The sequence below is a fragment of the Anopheles coluzzii genome, chromosome 3, assembly GCF_943734685.1.
Source record: "Anopheles coluzzii chromosome 3, AcolN3, whole genome shotgun sequence".
Classification (NCBI taxonomy): Eukaryota; Metazoa; Arthropoda; class Insecta; order Diptera; family Culicidae; genus Anopheles; species Anopheles coluzzii.
In genome coordinates, this window is record NC_064671.1 from 37,069,958 (window position 1) to 37,097,331 (window position 27,374).

At 46.1% G+C, this 27,374-nt stretch overlaps 1 protein-coding gene across 3 annotated transcripts; it reads left to right on the forward strand.

The window, feature by feature from the left end:
- Nucleotides 1-1,738: 1,738 nt before the first annotated feature.
- LOC120955120 (Krueppel homolog 1-like) lies at nt 1,739-27,374 on the forward strand. Of its 3 annotated transcripts, none has more exons than XM_040375647.2 (4): nt 1,739-4,329; nt 21,128-22,156; nt 22,399-23,494; nt 23,573-27,374. In XM_040375647.2, exons 2-4 carry the CDS (start codon nt 21,139-21,141, stop codon nt 24,153-24,155), a joined length of 2,697 nt encoding a protein of 898 aa, XP_040231581.2. In that variant the 5' UTR covers nt 1,739-4,329; nt 21,128-21,138; the 3' UTR covers nt 24,156-27,374. The 3 variants fall into 3 exon arrangements, with proteins under 3 accessions (XP_040231581.2, XP_040231582.2, XP_040231580.2); XM_040375648.2 differs by lacking the exon at nt 1,739-4,329 and adding an exon at nt 4,391-4,955; XM_040375646.2 differs by lacking the exon at nt 1,739-4,329 and adding an exon at nt 14,300-15,343.

A 27,374-nucleotide genomic window follows, 5' to 3' on the forward strand; every position in this document is an offset into this window, starting at 1 on the left:
TACATTATCTGCAGGTCAATCATGTCCAGGTGTTCATTTGAGTCTTTTACTAACTTTTTTGATAACTTTTGGATCTTTATCCTCTGATAGATTGTAGTATCTACCAATGATGTGCTCTCTGGAGCGCACCCACGATTCCGATCTGACCCCGACTATTGTTAGTCTGATTTCGACTCCGAGAAAATGGGAATCACTAGTTCCGTCGTACTACTAGTCGTAGTCGTCCGAGTCGTTCGGAGTCGCCCGGAGTCGGAGACTCCGGATAATGCTGGACGGACCTACCAACCAGGGTCGGTTCCAAAATTATTGGAGTCGGATCAGAGACGACATTCTTTATGTTATTTTTTTTCATATGTTATTTAATGTAATGTTTGCAATGGAATTCTTTGTTTAACACTAGGTTTACGGAACCCGTCAATCTGACAGAATTTAAACTTTGAAGTGAAATGCTAAAAATACATTTTTTTTAACCTTGATTTTTATTTTTCGTAAATTTGTAACAACATACTATGAATTTGTACTATAAGTAATATTTTCATAACTTTCATAGATTTTCAGAAACATGTGTGGTATACCTATCTCAACGAAACCAGGTAAATCGACGGGTGGGTTGATTACATTTAGTTTATTTAGTTAAGTTGTAACATTTTTGAATAAAAGTAAATGTAGGAATGAATTTGCACTATAAACCATTTCTTGCCATAAAAAAATCGTGATATATCATTTAAATAAAGTGGCCTCAAACGGAATTGCTGATCAACTTATTTCTAGCGTTTTCCGAAACTCCTGCGGGCTTCCGTCAAAATGTAGCAACGAAAAGATATCGGTTCATGTGTTCGGTGAAACAATAACGACTAATACAATAAATTAGCATTGTGAAAATAATTATTTTTAATTGAAACCAAAACGTGTTGAACGATTTGTAATTTTAATAAATAGATTTTTTCATGATTTTAACCAATATTCGTATTTTTATTCACCCGTAAACTTGACGGGTGTCCGTAGAGATAGGTATATAAGAGACGCCCGTAAACCTAGTGTTAAAAGTAAGATGGTAAATGTGACCTGCATTTTCAAAATGACCCTATCGGAGTCTACTTTGTGGTCGATTGATAAAGACAGAATTTAAACCGATCTTAACAGGTGACGATCAATTAGCAACTTTTTTTCCAGACATTGGATTTTCATGTTTTGCTGCTGATGCTGGTGCTGTGGCCGGCATGCCAAAAAACCCGAACCTACCCCTCTCGAACGAACAGCGCCCGATTGGCTTTGGTTCGGGTTCGACGAATTCTCCCCACCCGCGGCAGCAAACCGAACGACCGAAAGAACGACCGAACGAACGAACGAACGAACCATCCCCGAAGCATAACATTCCTCGCCCCTAGAGCGCCGCGCGTGACGTCAGAGCCCGCGAGCTTCTCGGTGCGGCTTTCCCTCGCGCAACCCTTCCACACCACCGCCCGCTCACCCCTCCCGGCAGCCCTACGAGCCGCGCGCAACACGATCCGGCCGAAATGTTGTGCCGTACCTCCACGTGCCCTAGAAATTGGTGCGGTTGCCAGCACTTGGCCTGCGTGTATGTGTGTGTGCGCATGTTTCTGTGAGTATGCAGGCATCGTTCGCGCCGGGCATCGTTCGCTTCCCGCGGCCTTTCCTGCTCGCCCTTTTTTGGCAGGCGTTTTTTCCCCCCTGCTGCTGCTGCTGCTGCTGCACACACGCATAAGCACCGTCGGTTTGTATGGGCGAGCACAAACACACGGCCACACGGCCTGCATGGTGGTGTAATGGGGAAATCTGATGGCAAAAGGGGTTTGATGATGAAGCGATGGCGATGGGTAGTGGGGTCGCCTTTACTTGCACTGTATGAAGGGTTTCAGTGTTCCACACCACCACCACCACCACCCCATCGGTTCAACCTGTGACGGGGCAGGTTTCGTTCCGTTTCATGGCAGAAAATTCGTCTCATATCACGACTACACGGGCACGGGCAAAGACTACAACTACAACGACGACAACGAACGATATTATAACGGCGCGATCAATGTTTGGGGCACAATCTTAGAGCATGTGCGGAGGGAGCAAAGCCCCCCTTACACCCTGTTTTGCCTTTTTGTTTGTCTGTGATTTTCAGAAACTCATCTCTATCCCCCCAATTGAATGTGTGGCCACCCGCGCAGCAGCTTCTCCTTCTAAACATCTAACGCCAAGGTTTGTTCGCTCTCTATCTCTCGCTCTCGCTCTCTCTCAAAGCTTGTACGACCGTGTGGGGCGTTCGTAGAGTAGGCACAGGGCGTCGCTTACAATAAAGCCAACTTGGCCCCGCTGCTAACTCGCGCGATATTTCCGTAAATGACGTGCCTCGGTGCGGTAGGCAGGAAGTAGGCCTCGGACAAAATGGTTCGGTGTGCGTAAGGTTGTCGAAAAAGGTTTCGGTCGAACAAAAAAAAGAAAGAACAGTTGTTGGGAAGGAAAGAAAACGCAGAAGCTGCTCGAACCGGAACAGTAAGCCATGCTCTCGTGTTTGTGTCTGTGTGTGTCCGTGTGTGCGTCGTGATGAGGATGCCTTTACCTGTGCCCGTGCATCCCTCTCCCAGTGTGTGCAAAGAATAATTTGCAACCCCATTCAAAAAAAGCGCGTTTCTAACACACAGCAGTGAGTAAGCCGTGCCGCGCAACACATTCGCAGCAGGGTGGAGTAGAACGCGTGAGCAAACGCGGGGCGGCACACAGCCGTGTATTGTACCGCACAGTTGGTGCCAGGCCAGGCCAGTTTCGATTCAGTTTTTTGGCCGTACGGATGCGGCACACAACAAGGCACGGGTTCAGCCAGGCCGCTTCAGTTTCATCTTGTCCCTTTGCTCGGTCCCACCGATTCAAGGCGAAGCGCCGCGTACACCAGTGTGCTCCAAAAACTGCGCAGGCAGACGAGCAAGCAAGCAGGCGAACGAGAGAGAGAGAGAGAGAGAGAGAGAGAGAGAGAGAGAGAGAGAGAGAGAGAGAGAGAGAGTGAGAGAGCGACGGCTCAAAATTCGCGCATTCTTCCGAAAACCAGCAACGCTAGCAGCACGCCGTCGTTCACAAGCGCCGTGTTGTGATACGTACCGCAGAGATTCGTGTTGGGTAGAAAGCAGCAAGTCCAGTGACCAGTGTAGGGCAGAAGAATGAAGTGATCCAAGTGAGCCGTGAGTGCGTGTCAATCCAGTGCAGAACCGCCACCAGTGAAGTGATTCATTGTGGTGAATAGAGTGCTTTTTCTCGAAAACTCAACCCTAAAACCGGGGTGCCGGTTAATATTTTCTCGCCCACAAGTGATAACCCCCCCTCGATCGGGCAAGGGTGACGGCAGTGGTGGTGGTGGTGGTGGTGAAGTAATATCTGCGCCTATAAACACTGCCCGCTAATCTGACCGTTAGGAAAAAGCCTAGGTCAATAGCGAATCTAGTGTGGATGTGCGGTGGCAACGGCGACGACGACGGTTAGTGTGGTTGGGCAGTTTTTTTACGCCGTTGATTCGATTTAATCACGTTACGATGGCCAGTGGCATGTGTGCGTGTGTGCGAGATCTTTATTGGTGACGATTCACAAAACCCTCCCTACCCCCATACTTGTAACATCATCACACACTTACACTCGAGCGGGTGAGAAGCTGCTAATCAATCGTGCACCGGCCTATTGCGATTCGTTTGTGTGTGTGTTGATTAGGTGTTGTCGTCGCGTCGTGCGGCCCTCGTCCGAGCAGCACTCGTTTGTGATGCATTCGGCATGCACCTTCACAGAAGCGCTTGAGCAGCATCACCGGGCAGCGTGCAGAGCACAGGTGAATTGTGAAGGTTGTGTGTGGCAAACGGTGTTCAAATTGGTGACCGCTAAGCCAACTAATCAAAGAACCCAACAACCGTAGTTGTGCAGTTAAATTGTAAAAAGTGTGTGTGTGTCTGTGTTCTGTCACCGGAACAATCGAAGGAAGCAACGCACAAGGACGCTAGGTGAAATGTGGCACGTTACGGAAGCGTTACCGTGGTAGCGTTACAGTTTGGTAGCGTTTGCTCGTGTTACCAGTGATGCAAAACGGGCCCCAAACAGCAATCAAAGTGCAGCAAATGAATGGGCACTCTGTGTTGGCACAGTGTTGGCAGGTAAAACTATCGTTTTCCATCGTTGAAACAATGTGCTGGATGACGGCCGTTTAAATAGGGAGAAAAGAAGGTGGTGAAGGACCAGGCGCCATCCATTTACCTTAATACCAAAGTGAAGAAAGTAAATACCGAAAACATCACACACACCAATTCGCCAACACCATCCAAAGGAACGCGTCGGACGCATAAGGTGAGTTTCGAATTAATTTGTTTAAAAAATGTGAATTAAATCGCCATTTTCGGTTCGAGCCTGCAAGAGCGATTCTAACGTTTTGGCGAAGAAAGATACAGTTGAACATTCAAGTGATATAGAAGAAAACGCACTTCTCTACAAAGATAGCACGAGAAAACTCTCTCTCTCTCTTTATCGTTCTCTCTCCCTTCATTTTTCTCTTCACTACCCTCCCCCTCTTCACCATCATTCTCTTTATCGTTCCATCTCTGTCCCGGCCCTTGGTGGCCCTGTTTGCATCTCTTTCGCCGTTTGCAATTTTCGGCCTCGTTTTCCCTGCAGTTGGTGTCTTCTTCGCTTTAACCTTGAAAATGGTTATGCGTACACGGCCGCACAGCACACACACACACACACAGGGTGGCTCAGAGCGTCTCGATGGCCGCACTGTCAACATGCGACGTACGGCGTTAGAAAATCATTCGTGCTCGTGGCGATGTTACGTTAGGTTCAGGAAGCTTTTGCACAGTCCCCATTTTGTCAATGTAAAGTAGTTGGAAAGTTTTGGGGAACGATTCTTCTGTGTGCACTCAGTGTGTGTGTGTGCTTCGGTGTAGTATGCATTTGTAGTCCGCAAGCCGTTTTGGGTGAGTATTTGTGGCGATTGTTAAGTCAATTTGTATGCCAATGTATGAATTACAAGTGATACAACGTGTTATGCTAGATTTGCAGTGAATTAATTATTGTACTTTTTGTGTTTTTTATCCTAAAATAAATAAAAAAGTACTATAACTTCTCTAAATTTGTTTAAAAAATGCGCAAATAAATAGTTTTCTAATCGCACGGTTCGAAATAATTGCGCTTTCGCTCTCGTTCATCATTCTAATGCGTTGTGTGATGCGATAACTCCTCACTGAGTGTGTGTGTGTATGTGTGCCAGAGCGAAAGAGAACGAGTGCGAGAGCGAGCGGGAAAGAGATGCAGTGAGAGTGTGTGCACAAGAGATAGCAAATGGCCACCACAGAAGCACAGAGTTAGCATAAACTCCATCATCATCATCAGCAGCAGCATCAACTACCATCTCCTCCGCCCGGCTTGCGCAAATCATTTTTTGTTGTTGCTATTTCCTTTGTTGTTCTATCTCACTTTTCTCCCCCCCCCCCTCCCCCGGGTCTCTAGGCTACGATTTGTGCACGGCCTACCGTGACCTATCCTCTAGGGGTGAACGGAAAGATTGGAACCGCCAGAGAGAAAGCTTTCATCGAGATTGCAGTTTTTTGTTTGTTTCTTTACCGTTAAATTGCACTTGTCATACTCATAATTTTGCATAAAAAATGCTGTAAAAAAACAAGGCATACTGTTTTGTTTTTGCATGAATTTAACATCCATTAAACCGTTAAACGACTTCCCTTTTCCCGGCGCAGTTGCATTGAAATCACTTGCGCTTGTGTACGGTTTGCATAAAAAAGTTGCATTCGTGGGGCACTGCACGGTGCAACGAGGGGGTTGGTAGTGGTGGTGGTGGTGCTGCTGCTTTATGCTGCGCAGTCGCTTCTCGCCAGTTGCATCCCTATGCAACATCGTGTTCGGCGAATGAAAGGAGCCGACCCGAATGGGCGAATTAGCGAGCGAGCCAATGCTGTGTACCCGTCTGTATGTGCATGTGTATGTGTGTGTGTGTGTATGTGTGTGGAGCTGGGGGTGGGGACGGGGTTCTTGGTGCATTCTTATCCAGTGGTAGTGCAGCTTCAACGGCAAAATGCATCACTACAAAGGCCGTACCAACAGCGGCTCTAAGATGGTGCAGTGAGTCGTGGCGCTTTTGTGAGTCGTGCCATCGCACGACTTTGATGCAGCCACTGCACATGCACATTTGAATGCGCCTGCTCAAGAAATGGGGATGGGAGGGTTTTTAGTGTATCCCGTGTTTTTGCTTTCTTTTTGCTGCCAACCCTGGTTCTCCATTGGCTAGCTCCATGTCCTTTGTTAGAAAGCCCTGCGCCCTGGGCTTCTTTGCTATTGATTCTTGGCAACTGAAGCCTTTTCCAAACGTTTTATTGATATGTATAGATAAAACTTTAGGATTGCGAAGAAATAATGGTCCTTCAAAACTAAAAATCACTTAATAAATTAGACAAAACGACAACAGTTTGATAAATTAGACAAAACGACAACAGTTTGATAAATTAGACAAAAAACTGAACTTCAACGTTAGAATGAAACTGGCACGATGGAAAGGACGTCAGCCGCCTCTTACTGGGGCTCTATTTTCATGGTCAACGCATTGGGAGAGACGGTGAAAAGACGGCACAAGATTGAAGCTCATCGATCGATAAGGAGTCGGGTGTCTCTTTCGCCCCCTTCCAACGCACGTTACTGTGTTACATGCTCGTCTTTGTGTTGCCATAACAAGTCCTACCAAACTTCTTCACCGTTGCCATTCTTTCACTCCATCGATGTGGGTATCGACCAGACTCCAGCACGCTTTCTCTCTACTGCTCTCTCTCTGGGTCTTGCACTGAATGCAAGAGCAAGGTTTTGCGCACCATTACATCCCATCCTAATGCCATCTCGCTAGTTGGCATCCTTTCCTTCGAGTACTGGAGCAGCCGCACACGTACGCAGCCAGAAAGCCGCCTGGCTCGGCTGCGTACGTACTGCCTTTAGGCCTCTCGTAGGCCCATCAGGAGATCGTTTCCTTTTACAACGCGTTCGCTGTTGTGTGTGGTTGTGGTTTATCGCACACACCGGAGGGCAGACAGGGCCCGTTGTGTCCGTGGCTCTGCTTCTTTCCCCTCATCTCACCCGTTTCCCTTTAGATTCGCTCGAGCAGCGCCCGTGTGTATGTGTGTGTACGTTTTTGCGCTTTGCCTTCCGGGAGGTCATTTGGCAAAGGGCAGTAAATGTGTGTATGTGTGTGTGTGTGTGTGTGTAAGCGGTGCGTGTCCACCATCCTCTTGGGTCCCCTCTTGGGTGGTTCATTTCTGAACATTTTCTCTCCAATGCGCGTTGGAAAGTTCGTTACAGCGAAAGAGAGAAAAAGGGAAAAACAGTAACGATGTGTGCATGAGTGAGACAGAAGAAATTTGAAGCCAAAAACGTGGGTCCATGTGGAGGGGGGCTGGTGGTGGGGGTTGGGGGGGGTATTTTCTGGGTGGCGGCAGTTTGGCAGTTTTCGGCTGAATTCCGACCTGCCGTTCCTGACCTGCCCTTTCCGCGATTGGTAAAGCCGTGGCATTTACATCGCTTGTGAGTGTGTGTGTGCGTGTTTTTGTTACTTCAATTTTTGGGGAGGCCTTCACACACAGAATGCTCCAACATGTTTTTCATGCGATGTTTGGGAGAGGGTCGAGAGAGACAGGGTCGAGTGGATGTTGTTGGGTTGTGTTTCTTTCTTTCTTTTTTTGGCAATACCTTTTCTGTGTGGCAAAATACGTGGTGGGGCAACATGGAACAAAAAACCCTTTGCCCGCCCCATTCCGTATCGTTCCCTTCTATTCTCTCCCTATCTCTCTTTCTTACATGTAGCGCAGCAGTAGGCCGTCAATACGACGAGGGTTGTTTGTAGCGCACAACGAGTTTCGGCAAGCGTTTGCACGTCTAAGTCACCCGCCCTAAGCATGGTAGGCTTAGGAAAGGTTGTGTATTTTTGGCAACCGTTCGTTTGCGTATGTGTGTGTGTGTGCGTATGTACGCGATGAGTACCATCTTTACCACGACGTCTGGTTCACTTTTTGCATGTGTTTTATCGCTTCCGCCATGCTATTTTCCTCTTCTTTTTTTCGTGCAAACTGCGTTCATGTATGCGTGTCTTTGTCGTTTAACGATGGCAGGCGTTTTGGCTGGCGAGAATATCAAAATTTGGTTGCTTTAGAGACAATCAGGGGGATGTGTTGTGTGGAAGGGGCGATACTTTCCGCCATGTTGGATGCTCGTCTTGGAGCATTTTAGCAGAGGCGTGAGGATGACGGACCGACCCGACGACGACCACTAGCGCTTGCCCCCACACGCAAACATTGACGGGTGGAAGTTTTTTTTTTTGGTTTAAAAGAAAAGTAGCTGTTAGTGGTCTCTCACACGTTGGAGTGGTCAGTGTTGGGATGATGTATTGTTATTATGTGGCTGTATGTATGTTTGACGTTTGACAAGTTTATTATTGTTGATCCGCGTTGATGTTTTATATTTAATGTCCAGCAATTATATTAATTATAACATTGTTCCATATTTTTTTGTGATTTTAGAACATAGAATTTGATAAAACCGATGCTATTAAAGTGTTTACAATGTTTACATAAATTACAGACTTTTAAAAATTTGAACTCTGGACTTGTATTGCAACAGACCTACAGTATTGTCATAGCGCCATTCGACTGCCAATTAGAACTGTAGCTTTAACTTCAATAAGATACATTTCCTATTAAGAATCTTGTTACATTACACTGAAACTGGAACTGTTAAGATTATGTTTATACAGTCAAATTGATAGGCTGTTCGTAACAGAACGATGTTGCATGTTTCTCCTTCCCCGACTGTTCGCCTGCTGTCGTGTCACGATTGTTGCGAGCGGCACAGGGCATTATGCGTCGCCGTTGGAAATGGTTCAGTTTCCAAATGAGTTCGATAACCTTTCCGATTAACCTACCGCTGGTATGGTATGGTTAATTTTCTTGCCCACTTGCTTTCTTGCTCTCGGTGTTGAGTAGTTTTGTCAAACTCTCTGTCCGATTGCTGTGGTGCGTTCGTTCGGGCCTAACATTGTTCTCGAGCGGACTGCTGGCGCCTACTGTGGTGCCCTCGTGGCATAATGTCATGGGTTACGAGATTTTGATTGTTTCCCTAAGGGGCCACTTGGACAGTAGGCATACCTCGTGATAGAAAACATTCAAAGAGAAAGAAAAACAAAACAAAAAAATGCTATTAGAAGCCAATAGGAATTATGATAAGCCATTTCTCAGGGGCAGCTCGCGTCGGCTGCTGTCCCAAAAACGCGTTAACATGCGTTAAGCGAGGAAGGCCTGAAGAAAGGCTAAAATAATGTGCTTTTAATTCGCTTTTCTCTGTGTAATATAGTGGACGAGTGCTTGATGGGAAACGATGGTGCACACAAAATGGATGCAAAATTTCTTCCCCGAGCTGCGTGCCTGCAATAAAGCTGTAAATGCAAGGGCTGCTGCAGTTAACAAAAGTAAGAAAAAAGGCAAGAAACGCAAATTGTGCCCCGTCAACATCAGCAAAACATCATCATCAGCAGCAGCAGCAAAAACCGGTGTATCATCATCTTGCTGCCCTCCTGCCAGGGTTAATAAAACACACAAAAAAAAAAAACATCAGATGGACCCATACACAGACACACAGTGAGCCAAACAAATGTATTGCGGTAGTAGGCCGTGTAAAAAGACATCCACACCGCGAGTTAACTTGACGAGGTCGAGGTATTTTCGGCTTGAAGCCGGCCGCCGCCTGCCCGTCATTGCCTGCGCCTATCGCGCGGTCCGCGTTTTTTCTTCTCTTCTGTTGCTCTAAACGCGCGCGCGAGCATATTCCTGTTTTTTTTGTACAGGGGTCGCATTTGAAGAAGGGAGCGAGAAAGAGTGAGAGGGAAGGAGGAGAAGAGCGATTGAAGAAAGAGATGTAAGGGGTGTGTGTGCGCGCGCTGACGAAGGGAGTGGAGTGTGGAGCGTCGTCATCGGAAACACACGCATACGGCTTGCTCTCGCTCTCGCACTCGCTCACACGCTCGCTCGAGTCCGCTCGTTTCGGTTCGGTTCACAAAACTTCGCACCGTCCATTCCACCCCATTCGCAACCGCTGCCTCCCGCCCCCGGGCGCTCTCTGTCAACTGAGGGGTGTCTCACCCTTGGGTTGGTTGGGTGGAAGTGCGCGCGCGTTTGCTTCGAAACAGAGTTTCATTCGCACGTGGAGGTACGGCACAACATTGCTCGAACGCGCGCGCGAGAGTCTTCTTTCGTCCGCTGCCGCCCGGAGCCCGCTGCGTGTGCATCTTCGTCGCGCGCAAGCCATTTTCTGTCCAGGCGGGCCGGCGGCGGTGCGGCACAACATTTCGGCAGCATTTGGTGGCGCGTGAATATTCTTTTTTATTTGTTTTTTTTTTGTTTTTTTTTTTGTTGTTGCTGTGTGTGGAAACAGATTGTTGTTTTTTTTGGGTTGGTCGTATCTTTGCACACTTTTTTTGCCTTGTTTTTCTGACCTCTCTCTCTCTCTTTCTCTCTTTCTCTCTGTCTGTGTTTGTAGAATTCCTCTTACCAATCCGTTTAACGTTTTTCCTGTACTTGTTCGCTTCTTTTTCCTTTTTTCCTTCTCTGGATCTGCACCACCGAATTCACCTTGCAAGCGAAAAGAGGGTTTTTGGGGTGGTTTTCGTACTGTTGGCTTTTTGTTTTTGCACATTTTCCTCTATTTTATGTGTTGCACTTCTTGACACGGTACAAATTAAAACACAATCATATCGCTGGCCGGGACCGGGCCTGCTGCTCGCCCCCACCCCCTACGTTTCCGATCCGCGAAATATCCGCACGACGACATGAAGGTTACGCAAAACCATTTATTGCACACTTCCTTGCCTGCTTCCTGCTGGTGAGCTGTTGGGTGTACAATTTGCTCCACTAATAAACCGAAGCTTTGATAGTTTTAAGAACTTTGTACTCCCAGGCACACTACACAATATGGCGGAACAAGACCAGGGGTCTGGCGGTGCAATGGCGGCGATCTTGAGGTGTTTTTTGTTGTTGTTCGTTCTCCTTCCCAAATGGGGCCCGGTTTCGAGAGTACTGTGGGCACGAAATGAAAGGTGTTTGGCACTCGCAGTGCGCTAGGCTTTAGCTTCCTTTTTTGGATGGAAGAAGTTTTGCTTGTTTGATTAGCAAAAAAAAAAGTAGAACGAAACAGTAACTTAACAAGAAAGAAGGAGGGGGGCTCTTTGTGTAATGTTCGTTTGATCCCTAGTCAAGAAGAAAGAAAAGGTGATAACGTGGCCATTTTCAAAGCAGCACTAACTCTCTGCTTCGGCTGCCAGATAATGCTAATTGGTGCAAAAAAAAGTTCCTAGCAGAAGCAGAAAACGACCGACCCACAACAAGCAGCGACGACCCACCCTCCCAAATAAGCGAACAAAGAAGCAGTAGCAGAAAACATTCCAGAACAGTGGTGGGAAGTACTTTAAGCTTTAACCCAGGCCCAGAGGATGATGGTGGTCGATTCGATAGTTGTCGCCCCGCGCGTGTGTCTGTCGCTTTGGTTTTCGAATGGAGCCGTTTGGTCCGATTTGGTCCGAAAAGCGTTGGGAGTAGGAAATCCCCCCCCCCCCTAAAAACCGGCTGAATTTATGAATCTATAAGCAATGATAATGTCATATCGCAATGAGCGATTAGTCAGCGAATAACAACTGGCACAATAAGCGTCACAAAACCGCGCACATCTTTCGCACGTGGCGCAGGTCTTATTAATATTTATGTAACACGGATCGTGATGGTTCGCGACGTTTGCAGCCATCGAGGGAGGGAGAGAGAGAGAGAGAGAGAGAGCATCGGATGGTTTGGGTGGACGCCGATACACCTTTTCAACCTCACAAGGACACGATAAGGGAACGGAAATAACATTAGGACAAATTGTGTTGTTAAGTAATCCAGCGGGCTGACGATGACTTGTGGCCTTTTTCCCTCCCCAAAATGCTTATCAATCGGCCTGCCAAAATCAGCTGGTGCGGGTGATAACAAATCGAGTATTTCCCCCTCCGTCCTCCGTTCTCCTTGGTACACCTTCACCTTTCCCCCATGCTCCAAAGTATTTATTGCGTATCGGGCAGCACCGGCGCGTGTGTCCATGACCAACGCATTGTACTACCGGTTGGGTGGCTGTTTTTTTGTTTTATTATATTTCGCGGACTCTCTTTCTCTCTCTCTCTCTAACACGCCTTCGGTAACCTTGTTATCACTTGCCGGCAATCATCAACCTCGACACGCTTTGCTGCGACTCTTCCTTTATTGGCGCGGCGCGTGTGCGTTGCAGTGTTATAAATAACAAAAAAAAAAACAAATGGTCGCCAACTTGGAGCCAAATTTTAAGAACTCAAACGCTAGGAAAACCCCACCGGCCGCTAGCTTCACGGTATCAGTGACGGCCTTCCACATCCCAGGGCAGTACACTCAATCTGAAGTGGATCAGTGAAGCTGTTTTTTGTGCTTCAACCATCGTCCGGACAAAATGGACCAAACCGTTGAGCAGAAATTGGCCGAAATTCGCACGGATTGGCCTCGAAGATTCGGTGCCCTGCCCGTCCCAATCCCAGAACCGGTTCGTCGATGTAAGGTGTCCACTATCTCCGCACGTATCCTGGCCAACACGCGTAACAAGCGAAAGAGAAGGTGCGCTGGGACTGCCAATCGTTGGCAAACAATCTAGCAGGACCGGGGAGAAGGACCGTTTGGCTGCTGCTTAAGCACAAAAACTGGTCGTGAAAAAGGGAGGGAGCGGTTTGAAAAAGAAGGCGGAGAGTTTATGGCCCAACGGTGCGTGGGCAAAAGGAGCAAGCAGCGAAGAAAAAGTACACGCGCCGTGTTCGCTTGTTTTTGCACTTCATTTGTATTTTATTTTGGCTTTTGCATTGAGTTGTTCAGGTGTGATTTTCGCCAAGCGACGAACCGCCCAAAACGGTCGGGATTTTGGGAGAACACTTCTACTACAACTCTGATCCTGCTTGTGATCACTTCCTGTGGTACGCCCCTTTGAAGGCGATCGTCTTTCGAGCTTTGTGCGCACTAACTTTGCCTGTGTGCTAGGAAGATTGCCTTTCATCTTTAGCCGCTTGGGCACTTCTTCCTCACCATTTTTTTTGCAGTATTCAATGCCACACACACACGCGCGTCTCTGATTGTGAACGCTGCCCGCAAGGGTGAACGTTTGGTGTGTTGCGTCGGTCCGCTAGATAGCCGTTGGGTGCTGATCTTGACGCCGCCTGTGCACGATGGTGTGAAAAGCTCAAATTGGGCGCGAGATAAGTAAGTGTGTGGTGCCACGTTCCCTCCAAATGGACTGACACGATTGGTGTGATTTATTAGTCGCAGTTTAATTAGTCGCAGCCACAACGGTGAGGGCACTTCTAACATTCTAACGGCTGCGCGAGACTCGTCAATCAGGCAGGGGTGAAGTGTTTGGCGTTCATCATTCGAACTAACGACCCTTCGGCGTGTGCGCAGTTCCGATAAGAATGATCCTCGATCTGGCTGGCCCCCGGGAATGAGCTTGTTCGGTGTTGGCTAGGTGGTGATCGCGATCTTCTTCTTTGGTGGTCGCGGAACAAACAGCGAATCCGGCACTGTACTGTGTCGATTGTGGCGCTAATTAGAGCTTGGTCGTAAGACAAACAACTCATAAACTAATTTGGTCGTAAGACGCGGATCTAGCGAATTGCTTGGGTTCTGGGTGTCTTCACTGGGCAAGGGTGATTAATGGCGGGATTCTAAGAAGAGTCTAAGCTACTAACCTCGACTTCTTTGGAATATTTCATTTTTATGTCGTTGGGCTTTTGGACAATATATTGGACCAGTTGTTAAATATTTACTCAAATCAGAAATTATTTTCCTATAGAAATTGATCATTCCTATAGAAACACAATATTCCACCTCACCTGTCCGACATGACCTATGGTAAAGAGGGAAAAAATTGAGGCACCCGATGAGGATTGATGCTGCGGCCTCCTAAAAAAGCCTACAAGATACTCTAATCAAACAGCTATAAATCCCCTTTACGGACAAGTTGCACCCTTCTGTCGTAAAATTTAAGGGGAATTCAAGCCGTAGCAGGGGTGAAAAAAAAATGGTAAAAATCCCGAACCACCAAAAAACCGCCCGAAAAGCGTACGGCACGAAAACAGCCGAAATGGCCAAACGCACGAAACGTCCCGAACCCAACACGAACGCAACCCAGCCGACGATGCGATGTTTTCCGAACCAATGTATGTATGTACGCCGAAGTTGCAGGCCGCGGGCGACCTGCTGCAGCAACTGGCCAAGACGACCAAGAGGGGAACTCGCGTCGGGCCGAAGCCGTTGCTGTTCGGGCGGTTTTTGTCTCTGTTCTGCTGCCCGCCCGGTAAAGGCAAGAAAAGCGATCCCGAACCGATGCAATGGAGGGAGGTGTAAGAAAACATGCTCGAAGTGCAGAGACCGAGTGGCAAGTGCGGTACAGGCAGCCTGGTGGAAACTCGGGCTCGCTAGTCGCGCTCATTCAAAGAAGAAATCTTTGCGGTCACACTTCGGCTCGGGAACGTGCGCGCGTGTCGACCACAAACGAGCTGGCACAAGAAAGTGAAAAAAAAAGGAAAACGCAACGGTTGAACAGCGTAGCAGCATGCAGATTGTGGCTGTTCGTTTGCAAGAAGGACTTCAATCGCCTGCAAGCAACGAACGCGCACCGGGATTTGCAACGGTTTGCGTGTGGGGAGGAAATGGATGGGAAAGTAGAAAGAATTCTTTCTTTCTTATAAAACAGTGGTAAATGCAAATGTTGGTATTGTCCCCAGTGCATACGCAAAAGCAGAGCAACTAAGAGGGCGAAGAAGATGGTGGTATACCAGTGCTCCGAACAGTGAAATTTCAAACTTAACCGGTGAAGAAAAGTTCCTACCCACCTTCCTGCTACATTGTGCCTGATTGGTTGGTCGTTGGTTGATGATAAATGCTGTAATAAATGCGTAGTTAGGTGTTTTTCAAGTGATTCCTGCCAGTACAAACGGGTAAATAGTGTGTCAAATCCAGCAATCCAGAAGAAATAGTTCAATATACAAAGTGTGCAAAGGTGCCGATCGTATCGATCGAGTAAATTGTTGGGCTGCATTTAAACGCGACCGCCATGAAGAAAGGTGTGGAAACAGCAGCAGCAACGAAAGCGGTGGCTGCAGCAGCCGCCGCCGCAGCCGCAGCCAGTTTGGCGGAGAATGTCGATCTCTGGGCGCAGCAGGATTGGATCAAAACGATTCTATCGAAATCTGGGACGGAGATGAAGGAAGTGCCGGCAGAAGGTAATTAGTTCGGATTTGGAGCAAAGCGGATTTGGGAACATAACTCCAAGAACTAAGTGAAAATGTATGCAAATCCAAATAGTGGTGCCGTTTTATGTTTCAAAAAGTAGCTCACTTTTTAGTAAAGAGCATAACATGGGCAAGTAGCTCACTTTTTAGTAAAGAGCATAACATGGGCAACAATGCCCCTAAAATTAATGCGGCGCAAAGGATATAACGACAGTCTGAGTGGGAATCGTTCCTCGACCGTTTTAGTGGGAGCAGGCGCGTTGAACAATTTGACCAAACAATTTGTTGCGCGTCGAACAATTTGTTGTGTGAAGCTGCGCTTTATATCAAATGTTTGCAGTAACTGGGGTACATATTTTTCTTAAATAACGTTGTTGTTGCCCTTTCACCGCGTTATTTTCATCAAACGGGTGAATGTTAAAATCTTGTTTTAATGTCAAAATAAAAGCTGAACATGACAATTTTTAACAGATATGGTAAAAATTATTATTATTTCACAAAAATATCCAACATTATACAAGGGTTTAATGTCTGAATCAAATGTTAACATACCAGGTTCAGTAGCACAATATTTATTATGACTGTCAAACATTAAGTTAATAGTTTACTTGTGTACCATATCATTAAATTTTTATATATTGCAGTGAAATCTCTCTAAGGTGAATCTTTAAGGGACCGTCAATTTAGATAGATATTCATGTTTTTTTTTATTCAGGAGTAAATTTAGAGAGATATTCATGCTGAGGAAAACTAATGAAGTTGTTGTTATGAAGTGAAGAAAAAACCTGGCATCCTTAAAATAAAAACCCCAACAATCTTTGTTCCTTCTTCTAAGGACTCTTTTTGATTTAAATAGAAATTTTTAATTAATATTTTCGTTAGGTTAAGCTAGATTAAATAAACAAACGGCAACAGTTCTACATTGTTTAAACCTAAATGAAAAAAAGCTAAACTGTTTCTTGACAAATTTGAACTTGGCAATGACAAGCGATGACGCTAAATCTCGCAATCTCTTATCGTATAATGATAGAAAATATTCAAAATAAACAAATTTAATAATAACATGGGATCCTTGGACCAATATTTTTGTAAACTGTGGTTCAAAAATTTATCTGAGATAATTTCGACTACCAAATCGCTTATGCACCATATAGAATGTTCACCTTAGAGAGATCTTCATTTAGAAGAAACATAAAATGTATAGAATATGACGGGGCTGTCAAAATATTCATCTTAGAGAAACAATTCAACTTGAAGAGGCTACATCTTAGAGAGATTGCACTATAATTATTTTTAGTGACTATAATTCTAAAGTGCATTGAAACAATGTTTCTCCCAAAAATCTATACATATAAGCTTCTGAAAGACAACTATGAGCGTCTGAAAAATCATATTGAACTCGTGAAATACTGTTGGTACAGTGAAGCAACAACGTTTAGCTTAACAATATTGAGATACGGAAATTGGTTTGTTAGCACATAATATTGACTTGTACAACTATGTAATTTATAAATTTAAATCCTTAAAAAGCAATTCGTTGGACTGCAGTGCAGTGGGCTGCTTTAAAATGAACGATCTCTTTAGTAGCTTTGCCAGATACACGATGATTAAATTGTTTAAATATTTGGACAAGTTCAAGGTTTCCCATAAATGTCAAAACATCTCATACTCAGTCCTTATTTCACACAATGTGGAACCGTTGATGTTTTATGGTAGTTTTTTGCTTCTTCTAATTCTACCCAAACATCTAATTATAGAACTACAATAATTGGCTTAGCTCTGTCGATCTCTTTAATTGGCAGGCTAATAACCGTAAGCTACTATTTCATACGTAAAAAAATGAAACAGTATTCGACATCAACACGACAGTACGGCAGCACGTTTAAACTCCCATGATTATAGCTTTTCTATACCTTTGTGCTAGTCCTTTGACAAACCTTTGTTAATTACAAACAACAACGAGAAACATCGCTTTGTATGCTTCGCTACGTAAATGTTACACTCTACCTAAATTGATTGGTTTCCGCGTGATATGACAAATAACAAAAATAAGTCCACCTTCTTGGTATCGCGACTCGCAAACGTACGATCGCTGACCTAGCCAAACTAGTCCAGCATGTTCCCAATTGTTGGCCAGAGTGTCATGTTACATAGCTGTGTAATGGTCAAGCGCATGCAGATGTTGGCTTTGTGCGGGCGGGTTTGGGGAGGGTGGAGCAAGTGAACGAACACCCCAAAACAATGATTTTATCTCAACGATCGTATTAGATTTCACGGTGTGCCAAGGGTAATCAAACGCGCTTGACATCAGCCATCACCTTTGGTGCGTGTGTGCGTGCGTGTGTGGTTTCGATTGTTTGTGGAAAATTGGCATTCGTCTGTTGGTCGGTTGTTGTACGCTGTTGACGATTAAGTGGTTTGACGTGTACGCATACGCATGAGATTGAATCGACTCTCCACTCACTTAGCTTATCCTTCGTACTCGTTGTCGCACACTCTGGGGTGTCGTGTGCCGCCGTAGATAGCGCCGGCAAGGTTAGATGTCAGAGCAGACAAAGCGAATCCACACCGCAGAAAGGGGAGGAGGGATTAAGCTATAACGATCACGATGTTTGGAGACCCAATTTTGTCATCCAATGCGTATGCGCCTGGGGTGCACCTTGCAAAGGCTACTAGCGATGGTGATAACATATTGTAATGTGATACTTTGTTACTTCCGGATCGAGAACAAGCAGCTCCTTTATATGCATAGAATGGTGCTGTTTTTTTAGCTCAAATTTCAAATCTTCATTTTTTGTTGTTGAATGTTTATATTGAACCCAGTTGAACCGTTGTGAACATATACAACGAATCTCATTGTCATTTCCTCCTTGTCATTTGGCATGCACGAACTGAAGCCAGATTTCCGATCGGGGACAGCATTGTATATAGGCCTCATCATCATCGTCAAAACGCTTGATTGCAAGTATGATTAATAACCCCAAAAAAAGAAAGAAACCCAATAAAGGAAGAGTCGTCACCACGATGGCCGATAAGCAGTTGCGAAGTCACTTTAAGTCCGATGACATGTACAAATGTTACGCGGGGTCAAAAAGAAAACAGAGATGATTAGAAATTACCGATTATGACCTTATAAAAGCGTAATTTAAAAAACAGAAGAAGAAGCATAATTTAAAAAAAAAACAGAACACCACACAGAGATTACCAAACACTAACCTTACCTCCGGGATTGGCGAGAACTTTGCCATTGTTCGGGGTGCTTGGGCTGCTGTTGAGGCTGCAGAGTGGACGATCGAGATCGGATGATTGACAGCGGATGAGACAACGGACACAGAGTGGTGAAGAGTCTTGCGAAAGGCGCGAACCACGCCAACCAACCACCGCGCACACGCGCTGCTGTTGCTTGATAATGTTGATGTGGTGTTTGTGCTTTCATTTTTCCCTGCCAGTCCCAGATTGTGTTAAGTATGCAGGCAAGAACAGAGCAAAAACAAAAACAAAAAAAAAAAAAACAGAATAACAAATATATCAATATTAATTCGTAACCGTCCGTGTTCGGATCCACGTGCCGCTAACGATGCACGATCGCGGCTGGATGTCGATCAGCTTCTTCCCCAACTGCGCCCACCGCTTAATCGCTTACAAGCGGGGCGACGGGGTCGGTCGTTCGAATGATCGTCATTCCGGGGGCCTTCTTTTCCGGGGGATGCGGTGATTGCGCCCGAGCGGAACGACCTTTGTTAGAGTGTGGTGCTGCTGCTGCTGCTGCTGCTGAAGCTTCACACCCGTGCCCTCACCCGAAGACCATGCCCACGCTTGACCGTCTTTGAATTGTGCCATAACGCAGAGAGCACGCGCGTGCGTGTTGTTATTCTGTCGCCGGGATTTTATTTATTATGGCTAGACGTTAGTGTTTTCCTGCTTTTTTTTTGTTTGGTGATAAGATATTCTCTTCATGATAGCCAAATTTGACGGTCCATCCGACGAAAAAAAAAAAAGAAGCAGACTACAAAACATGGGTAGAAGTGAAGTTTTTGTACAATTTTGCGATATTTTTGCACATTCCACGGAAGGGACATTACTGGAGCAAGACGGCGGCGCAGTGGAGCGGCTTGTTGCGTGTGCGTAATTTGTGCTTGCTAATTGATTGGATGAGATTGATACTAGTCCCGCACCGACGATGGTGGTAGGTCTGGGCAGTTTCTGGGCGAATTTCGCACATGCCAAAGAAACACATGTTTTGTACAACGAGCGGCGGCCACATACACAAACACGATAAGGCAATCGCAACGTTCGAGACGATCGTGTGAGTCCGTTTTTCGTTGCAAAAAGTTTCGACTGTCTGAGGCACGCTGACGGTACAGACGACAATAATTAATTGGAGCAGTTACAGCACAGTTAAATAAACAAAAATACTTTCTTGTGATGTTTATTTTTTCCAATTCAGAAGAATCAAGACTTTATTGCTAATTAATAATTATTATTATTTATTTAATCATAATACAACAAATGATAACGCGCAAGTGATTTGAGCAGTGTCGAGTTGACAAATGTGGAACTTATCACTTGCACTTTCTTTTATTTAATGAGGAGTAGACAATCAAAGCTGTCAATAAATATGATTGTCTATTATTGCTTGCTAATGAAATGCAGCAATATAATACAATTAACAGTGCTTAGGAGGACCGTTTCGTAGGAGGTTAACATATGTTCTCTTTTATTTCCATTTTCACTTGATAGAATAAAGGTTCCATGCACTGTTAAGTATTACTTACAAACTTACAAACGGTTGATGTGTTTATGGAAATATACACAACATGAAATTTTGCCCAACCAAATCAACATATCGCAATAAATGATTTACGCAATGGAGTATCTGCAGCTGGTCTCGTAGTACAGTCGTCAGCTCGTACGACTTAACAACATGCCCGTCATGGGTTCAATCCCCAAATAGACCGCGCCGTCATACGTAGGACTGACTATCCTGCTACGGGGGGAAACAATTAGTCACTGAAAGCCAAGCCCACAAGTGGGTACAGGCAGGCCTTGACCGACACCGGTTGTTGAGCCAAAGACGAAGAAGAAGAAGAATAATGGAGTATCTAAGGTCTACAAATAGAGGGTGAAGTATTTTAAGGATCTTTATTAGAGATCTAACAGGGTTTTCCAAATCACTTTCGAATGTGCACATCATTATTTACCTCCTTCAAGATGTTTTTCAACAGTTGTCAAATGGTGCATTTGCATCATAAAGGCTGGGATACATTGCTCGTACTCGCTAGTGTAATTTCGATTGTCACTAGCGCAACTGGTGGCGGCTGGTGGAAGGTTTCTTTGGTCATCGAGGTAATGATCGTGCTGGATCTCAAATTTAAGTAGTTATTTCACCGTTTTTTTTAAGTGAAAATGGCCTCAAAATTTGCACAACATATTTATCTATCAATTACACAGCATTTGCCAGTTCAGTTTAAATAAAAAACATGGAGAAATAACCTATTTTCTGAAGCGGCTCCAAATTGTTTGACAAAATGCTTTGACCAGCCGCCGCCCGATGCGCTAGTGACAATCGAAATTACGCTAGCGAGTACGGACAATATACCCCGGCCTTAAAATTGTAGTTAATGCATTGAAATGTAAATAAACAGTTTATCTGATGTTTCAAATTGAAATCATTTATCAATATAGAAGACATACGCGACTTTTAGTACAACAATAAAAAAACAATGTTAATGAAAAAACTTACTTATCACTTGTTTTCGTCTACCTTCCTTTCAGATTTATGCAAAATGGTGTATTATTCTGGCCTTCCGTTGCTTATGACGCAACAACAGCAGCAGCAACAGCAGCAACAACAACAACAACAACACGGTCCAGACGGTACGATACTACAGTTAAGCTACAACGATGCAAACAGTACCGAACAGTACGTGGTGGCAGGGCAACCGTCTCGCCTCGGCGTCTCCCACCCTTATCAGCAGCAGCAGCCCCAACATCACACGATCAGCCTCACGAACGGGCTTACGATCAGCAACGGACCGCAGAGCTGTAGTAGCAGCAGCAGTAGTAGTAGCGGCAGTAGTTCCACTAACGGCCAGCTGACGATTGTGTTGAATCCACCGGCGGCGGGTCAGCTCGTGAGCTTGGGTGGCTCCGCACTGCCCGGCACCTACACCGGTCCGATCTCACCGGCGGGAGACAGGGGCGCCTCCTCCTCACCGGAACAGTCCACGTACCACCCGGTGCAGAGCGGCGGTGGCGGCGCCAGTGCTACGCCAGTCGGTTCCAAATTTCGCTGCGACCAGTGCAACATTAGCTTCGGTAGCAAGAGCGCCCACACCAGCCATATGAAATCTCATGCCAAACAGCAGCAGGCGAGCGAAAAGCTCACCGCCGCTGCCAAGCTGGGAGAAACTACCATTACTGCGAGTGGGGGCAGTGGTGGTGGTACCGGCTCGCCGGCCGGCCCACAGCCCGACCCGTACCAGTGCGACGTGTGCAAGAAGACGTTCGCGGTGCCGGCACGGTTGGTGCGGCACTACCGCACACACACCGGCGAGCGGCCGTTCGAGTGCGAGTTCTGCCATAAGATGTTCAGCGTGAAGGAGAATCTGCAGGTGCACCGGCGGATCCACACGAAGGAGCGTCCGTACAAGTGTGAGATCTGTGGCCGAGCGTTCGAGCACAGCGGCAAGCTGCACCGGCACATGCGCATCCATACGGGCGAGCGGCCCCACAAATGCAACGTGTGCGGGAAAACGTTCATCCAGTCCGGCCAGCTCGTCATACACATGCGAACACATACCGGTAAGTTAAGATTTTTTTTTATTTATTTAAATGTAGTAAACCGCTAAAGAAATTATTGATGGAGACGCCTGGTCGTTTTCATTTGCGATGGAGACGCCTAGTAGCTTGTCGGTTGCTATGGAGACGCTTGGTGCTTTGTGTGTAGCTGGTTGGCTGCGTACTGCGCTGCGTACCAGCAAGATAAAAAAATGGCTGCGTGTACTGATCGTGTTTGCTTTTCCCGCTCGTCCGCTTGCTTACAGGTGAGAAGCCATACAAATGCCCGGTGGAGGGTTGCGGCAAGGGTTTTACGTGCAGCAAGCAGCTGAAGGTGCACTCCCGGACGCACACGGGCGAAAAGCCATACCATTGTGATATCTGCTTCCGGGACTTCGGCTACAACCACGTGCTGAAGCTGCACCGCGTGCAGCATTACGGGGCCAAGTGCTACAAGTGCACGATCTGCGACGAAACGTTCAAGAGCAAGAAGGAGATGGAGGCCCACATCAAGGGGCACGCGAACGAGCTGCCAGACGATGAGGAGGCAGCGGCGGCGGCGGCGGCATCGGATGCTGGAGGCGCCTGTAAGCTGGAGGACGTGTCCACCTCGGGCACGGAAGGTTCGATCAAGTTGTCGTCGTCAGCGCTGGAGGGTGGTGGTAGCGGTAGCAATAGCAACAGCAGCAGCTCCTTCGACTATTCGTCCAGCATGAGCCACACCGAGGGAACGGAGCAGAGCGGCGGTCCGTCAAGCGACGAACCTTCGGGTCACTTTGCGATTAGGAAATCGGGTTCGTCTTCTCCATCCTTCGCTGTGGGAGCGAAAGAAGCAGGTCAGCAGGTGGGTGCCGACGAGGAGGAGGAGGAGGACGAGGAGGAGAACGATGAAGAAGAAGACGAAACGACGGACGATGGTGATCGCAAACAAATGCCACGCTATGAGAGTATGGGACCGTCGTCGTTCGATCAATCGTTACAGCGCGCCTATGGTGGCGGTGTCGCCCCGGCACTGCTTGCTGCGGCCTCCATTGCGGCGGCGGTGGAGAATGGCTGCACGGAGGTGAAGTACTGTCCGGAGCTGAAGCAGCAGCGCTCGATCTCCCCTGTGCAACCGTCGGCCCTGTCGATCACGCGCAACACTCCACCGCCGTCCTCGGGTTCGTCGTCATCCTCATCGTCCTCTTCAACGTCCTCCGTTCTGTCGATGACACCGTCCGGGGGTACTTCCTCCACGCTGCTCGAACCGGCCGGGTCCAGTGCACCATCCGGGCCCAGTGCGGGACAGTTTGTGTACGAGCCGATGGCGATCATGAAGCACCACGGATACTTTGCACCGGCATCGCAGATTACCGAGTTCCGGTAAGTGGTTTTCCCAGGAGATTGATGTATTGCCCCCAAACAAAATAAAATTCTAATTCTACTTTCGCTTCATTATAGCTCATCCAGTGACATTGTCCGGCAGGTGGAGGCGGCCATTGCGGGCACGGAGAACCTTCTCACACCGCCCCGCTCCTCGCCGGAGTCCCCCGATCGTTCCTCCTCGCCGGAATCCGATTCAGTATTAATGGCCGATCGGGACAACAACACGCTGCCGCCGCGCAAGCGAAAGCTCTACTTCAAGGACACCCAGCATACGGTGTCCGCCAGTCCAAAGATGGCGTCGCTAGAGGTTACTGCACCCCAGCATTATGGTGTTTCGGTAGTGCAGCAGCAGCAGCCGACGCCGCAGCACCATCAGCAACAACAACCTCCTCTCGATGCTCATTCCGGTCATCAACAGCTGTTCCATCCTCATCAGCAGCAGCAGCAGGTACGGCAGCTGCATTATCAGCAGCAGCAACGACCAGAGGATGAACGCTCTATGAAGCTGGAAGTGCTGCAGCACGTGTCTGCATGCCAGCGGCAACCATCGCCAACACTGCAAGCACCGGCAGCACCACCACAACAACCGCAACAAACGTCAGCACCGTCCGTCATACGGATGAGCTCCGTCATTCAGTACGCAAACAAGTCCTCGTAGTGCGGCACTCATTGAGATGGTTAGCAGTAGTAGTTCGAGTAGTGGTAGTAGTAGTAGTAGTAGTAGTACTATTTATATTGTAGTTTGTCGCAAAATCGCCAACCGACCCGGATCGGTGTGAGAGCCGTAGTTATAAGTCAGCAACCAATAACCTCACGCGAATAGGCTAAGAAGAAACTGTGAATTCACATACACAACCTATATACACTCACACACCCACACACACACATCCATACATCCAGTGTTTGAACTACAAACTCATCTTTAGTCGTACCGTACATACATATATAAACGTATATAAGGGGATACTTTCGTTGTATAGCCCCCGCTCGCCGCACCCACCAACGGCATGGGAAGGTGGCGGCAGCAAGAAGAAGAAGAAGAAGAAGCAAACAAAACAAGACTGTCTCAGGTTTAGTAATGGGGAGAGAGGGAGGGAGGTAGGGATGGGGAGGGTCCCAATAACCCATCCAAACTGGGGAAGGTTAATTTATAAAAGCGGTAACAAAATAATGCATCATTTTATGTGTAGTAATTTCATCATTCACTGTAATCACTAATCACCAGGCAATAACAGTACAGTCTCAGGAGTTGGTTGGGAGTTATTTTTTATTTTTACTCAGAGGGCGAAGAGTAAGCGTGTCCAATTGGAAAAATGAAACCCAGTGAAGATAGATAGTCCCATTGGGAAAAGACGGCAAGGAGAGAAGTGGTTGGTTTGAGGACAGTGGGCAAAGGAAGTTTGAAGGAATCGTTAAAGACTGTTGATCATTGTCAAATGTGTGTGTGAGAGAGAAAGAGATAGTTTTTGGTTGTTGTAAAGACTGGGCGTGTAATAATGCTGTGTTGTGGGTGTGTGTAATAAGCGAAAGACTAAGGATGCAAATCATCAGCCTGATTAAAAGAGGAAAAAAAGGAAATAGAACAACAACCCAACAACGTCGTTCTTGTGCAGTTTAGATAAATATACTACCACCACCACCACCACAGCATACACAATTATACAATCCCTTCTCCCTACAAGTGTAAGCACATCCTTCCTACGCTATGGTATATGTTACGCGTATATGTATATTCCGCTTCGAAAACGGTGGCCATTTCTGAGACGAAAGACGAAAAGACTAGCCAGCAGAGAAGGAGAGAGAGCGAAGGAGATAGATAGTAATAGTAAGGTGCAGCGCTTAATTAGGAACGGTTCGAGTGCGTGTCCGTGTTTGTATGTACGAGTTACGAGTGTGATTGAGGTGGGATTGAGTGGAGTACGAGTGGAGCGCGCGTACTGAGGGTAGCATACAATAGGATAGGAATATAATGAAAGAAAAAACCCGTAAACAGAATAGACTGGATGATTTCCCAAATTTGAAGCAACCGTTAAATCTTTTAGAACTCGTAAGAAGGGGCAAAGAGTAAAGGGGGGGGGGGGGAGGGGGGTGTAAACGAATACGCAGAAGGAGAGAGACAGAGCGCGTGTGAAACGGAACTGAAAATGCAAGGAACCAATGCTTGGAGGAAGAAAAAGGAAAACAGAAAAAACGATCACTCTAAAATTAAGCGCGGGTGGGAGAATGGAGTGTTGCATTTACTTTTGAGCCAAAACCCCTCGCCAGTGATGAGAAACAATAGAGGGGAGGGGGGGGGGGGTAGAGCTTTCATTGCCCTTTTTGTTTAAGGGATCTCTCTAGCCAAGCACTGTGCTTCTTCTTCCTCAAAAGTTATCTTTAAGCTTACGCCAATCTTTAAGTACGCCAAACGTCCCTGAGCAGTAGTAGAGGGAGAGCAAACAACATCACGATATCTTTGGAGTTGATTCAATATACAATACAAAACCACAACAAATATCTCGAATTCCTTTTTTTGTTTGTTTTTTTTTTGTTTTTTAGCTGTTCCTTGTTTAATGTCCCCACTGTTCTACTATTAAAGCTTGCTGCTGCTGCTCCTGCACACTCTTCCCATGGTTTTGTCAGTGCAGTGATAGAGCGTTGTTATTTGTTTGGCTGCTTTTTATTACCACCTCTCGCCACTGATCCGTTGCAGTACTTGGTTTTGGCTTTATTAAAAAAAAACAAACGAAATGTTCATCAATCAGTTCCTTAGGATGCAAAACAAAAACATAAAAGAACTAGTTGTTAATAATAATGATGCATGCATGCTTGTTTTTAGGTTGGTTTTTGTTGTTGTACATGTTTTGCGCTTCACTGCTCGCCCCCTTCGTCACTGTTTAGTCATGTTTTTGTTTTTAAATATTATTGTGCTGCGAAACACTTCCCTATGACCAAAATTATACATTTTTTATTTGCATTTTATGTAATAATGTTATTTAAAAATAAATAAAAACATTCTAAACATACAAAACGAACAACACAAACGATTCCTCCAATGAACTGAACTCGTGAAAAAAAAAAAAAAAACGTGAGAGGACACCCGCATACATAGGCGCATACATACCTACATGCAAACACAAAACACATTCTCAATTACGTTAAATGCTTTGGGGGAGGGGATAGATGCTTCTTCATATGTTCAAATAAGCTTCGATTGTTCAGGAAGAAATTTAGTGCTTAATGATGAAAATGAAAACGTTCACTGGGTTTGGAAAAATGATTGAAAAAAGAAGAAGCATACAGCGCATGATGTTGAATTATTTAATTATTTGTGCTTTTAATGAAACTATCTAGCTAAATTGAAGAAAAAACAAAACAAAGGAAACAATTGCGTTGCTCTATAAGCCACACCGAATAGGAGAGTACAGTGGAGATATGAAAAAGCTAGCTCACCTCAGTGTGACAGTTGACAGCAGAAAAGAGCAGAAAAATGAAACGAAATAGTTGATATTCCCTGTAGCACAGTATAGCAACAGTCACAAGTACGCACGCACACATGCACACACACATGCATACAAGCGTATGAAAGAAATAGCAAGGAAGCAAAGAAAAAACAACAATTCCTCTCCTACAGCGTGTGACACACGCACGCAATGTTAGCGCAATAGGAACACCACACTCAGGAAATGCAAATAGGAGCGAATCTTGGCTTTAAACAGATAAGAAATTCTAGCTACACTGCAGTGTGTGCTTTGTGTGCGTGAGTATGCTTGTGAGTATGAATGTTGCTCGAATTTCGTCCTGGAGGCGGCCCCCGTTTTTTCATGTCCTAGAATAAAATGCTTAATCGCAAAGAGCGTATGCCATTTGGAACGTTTTAAAACAGTGCATTAAAATA

Coding starts and splice junctions, on each gene's coding strand:
- LOC120955120 (XM_040375646.2), top strand. CDS start 15,175: ATGAAGAAAGGTGTGGAAACAGCAGCAGCAACGAAAGCGGTGGCTGCA. Junction 22,157..22,398: donor ACACATGCGAACACATACCG/GTAAGTTAAGAT, acceptor GCTTGCTTACAG/GTGAGAAGCCATACAAATGC. Junction 23,495..23,572: donor TCGCAGATTACCGAGTTCCG/GTAAGTGGTTTT, acceptor GCTTCATTATAG/CTCATCCAGTGACATTGTCC.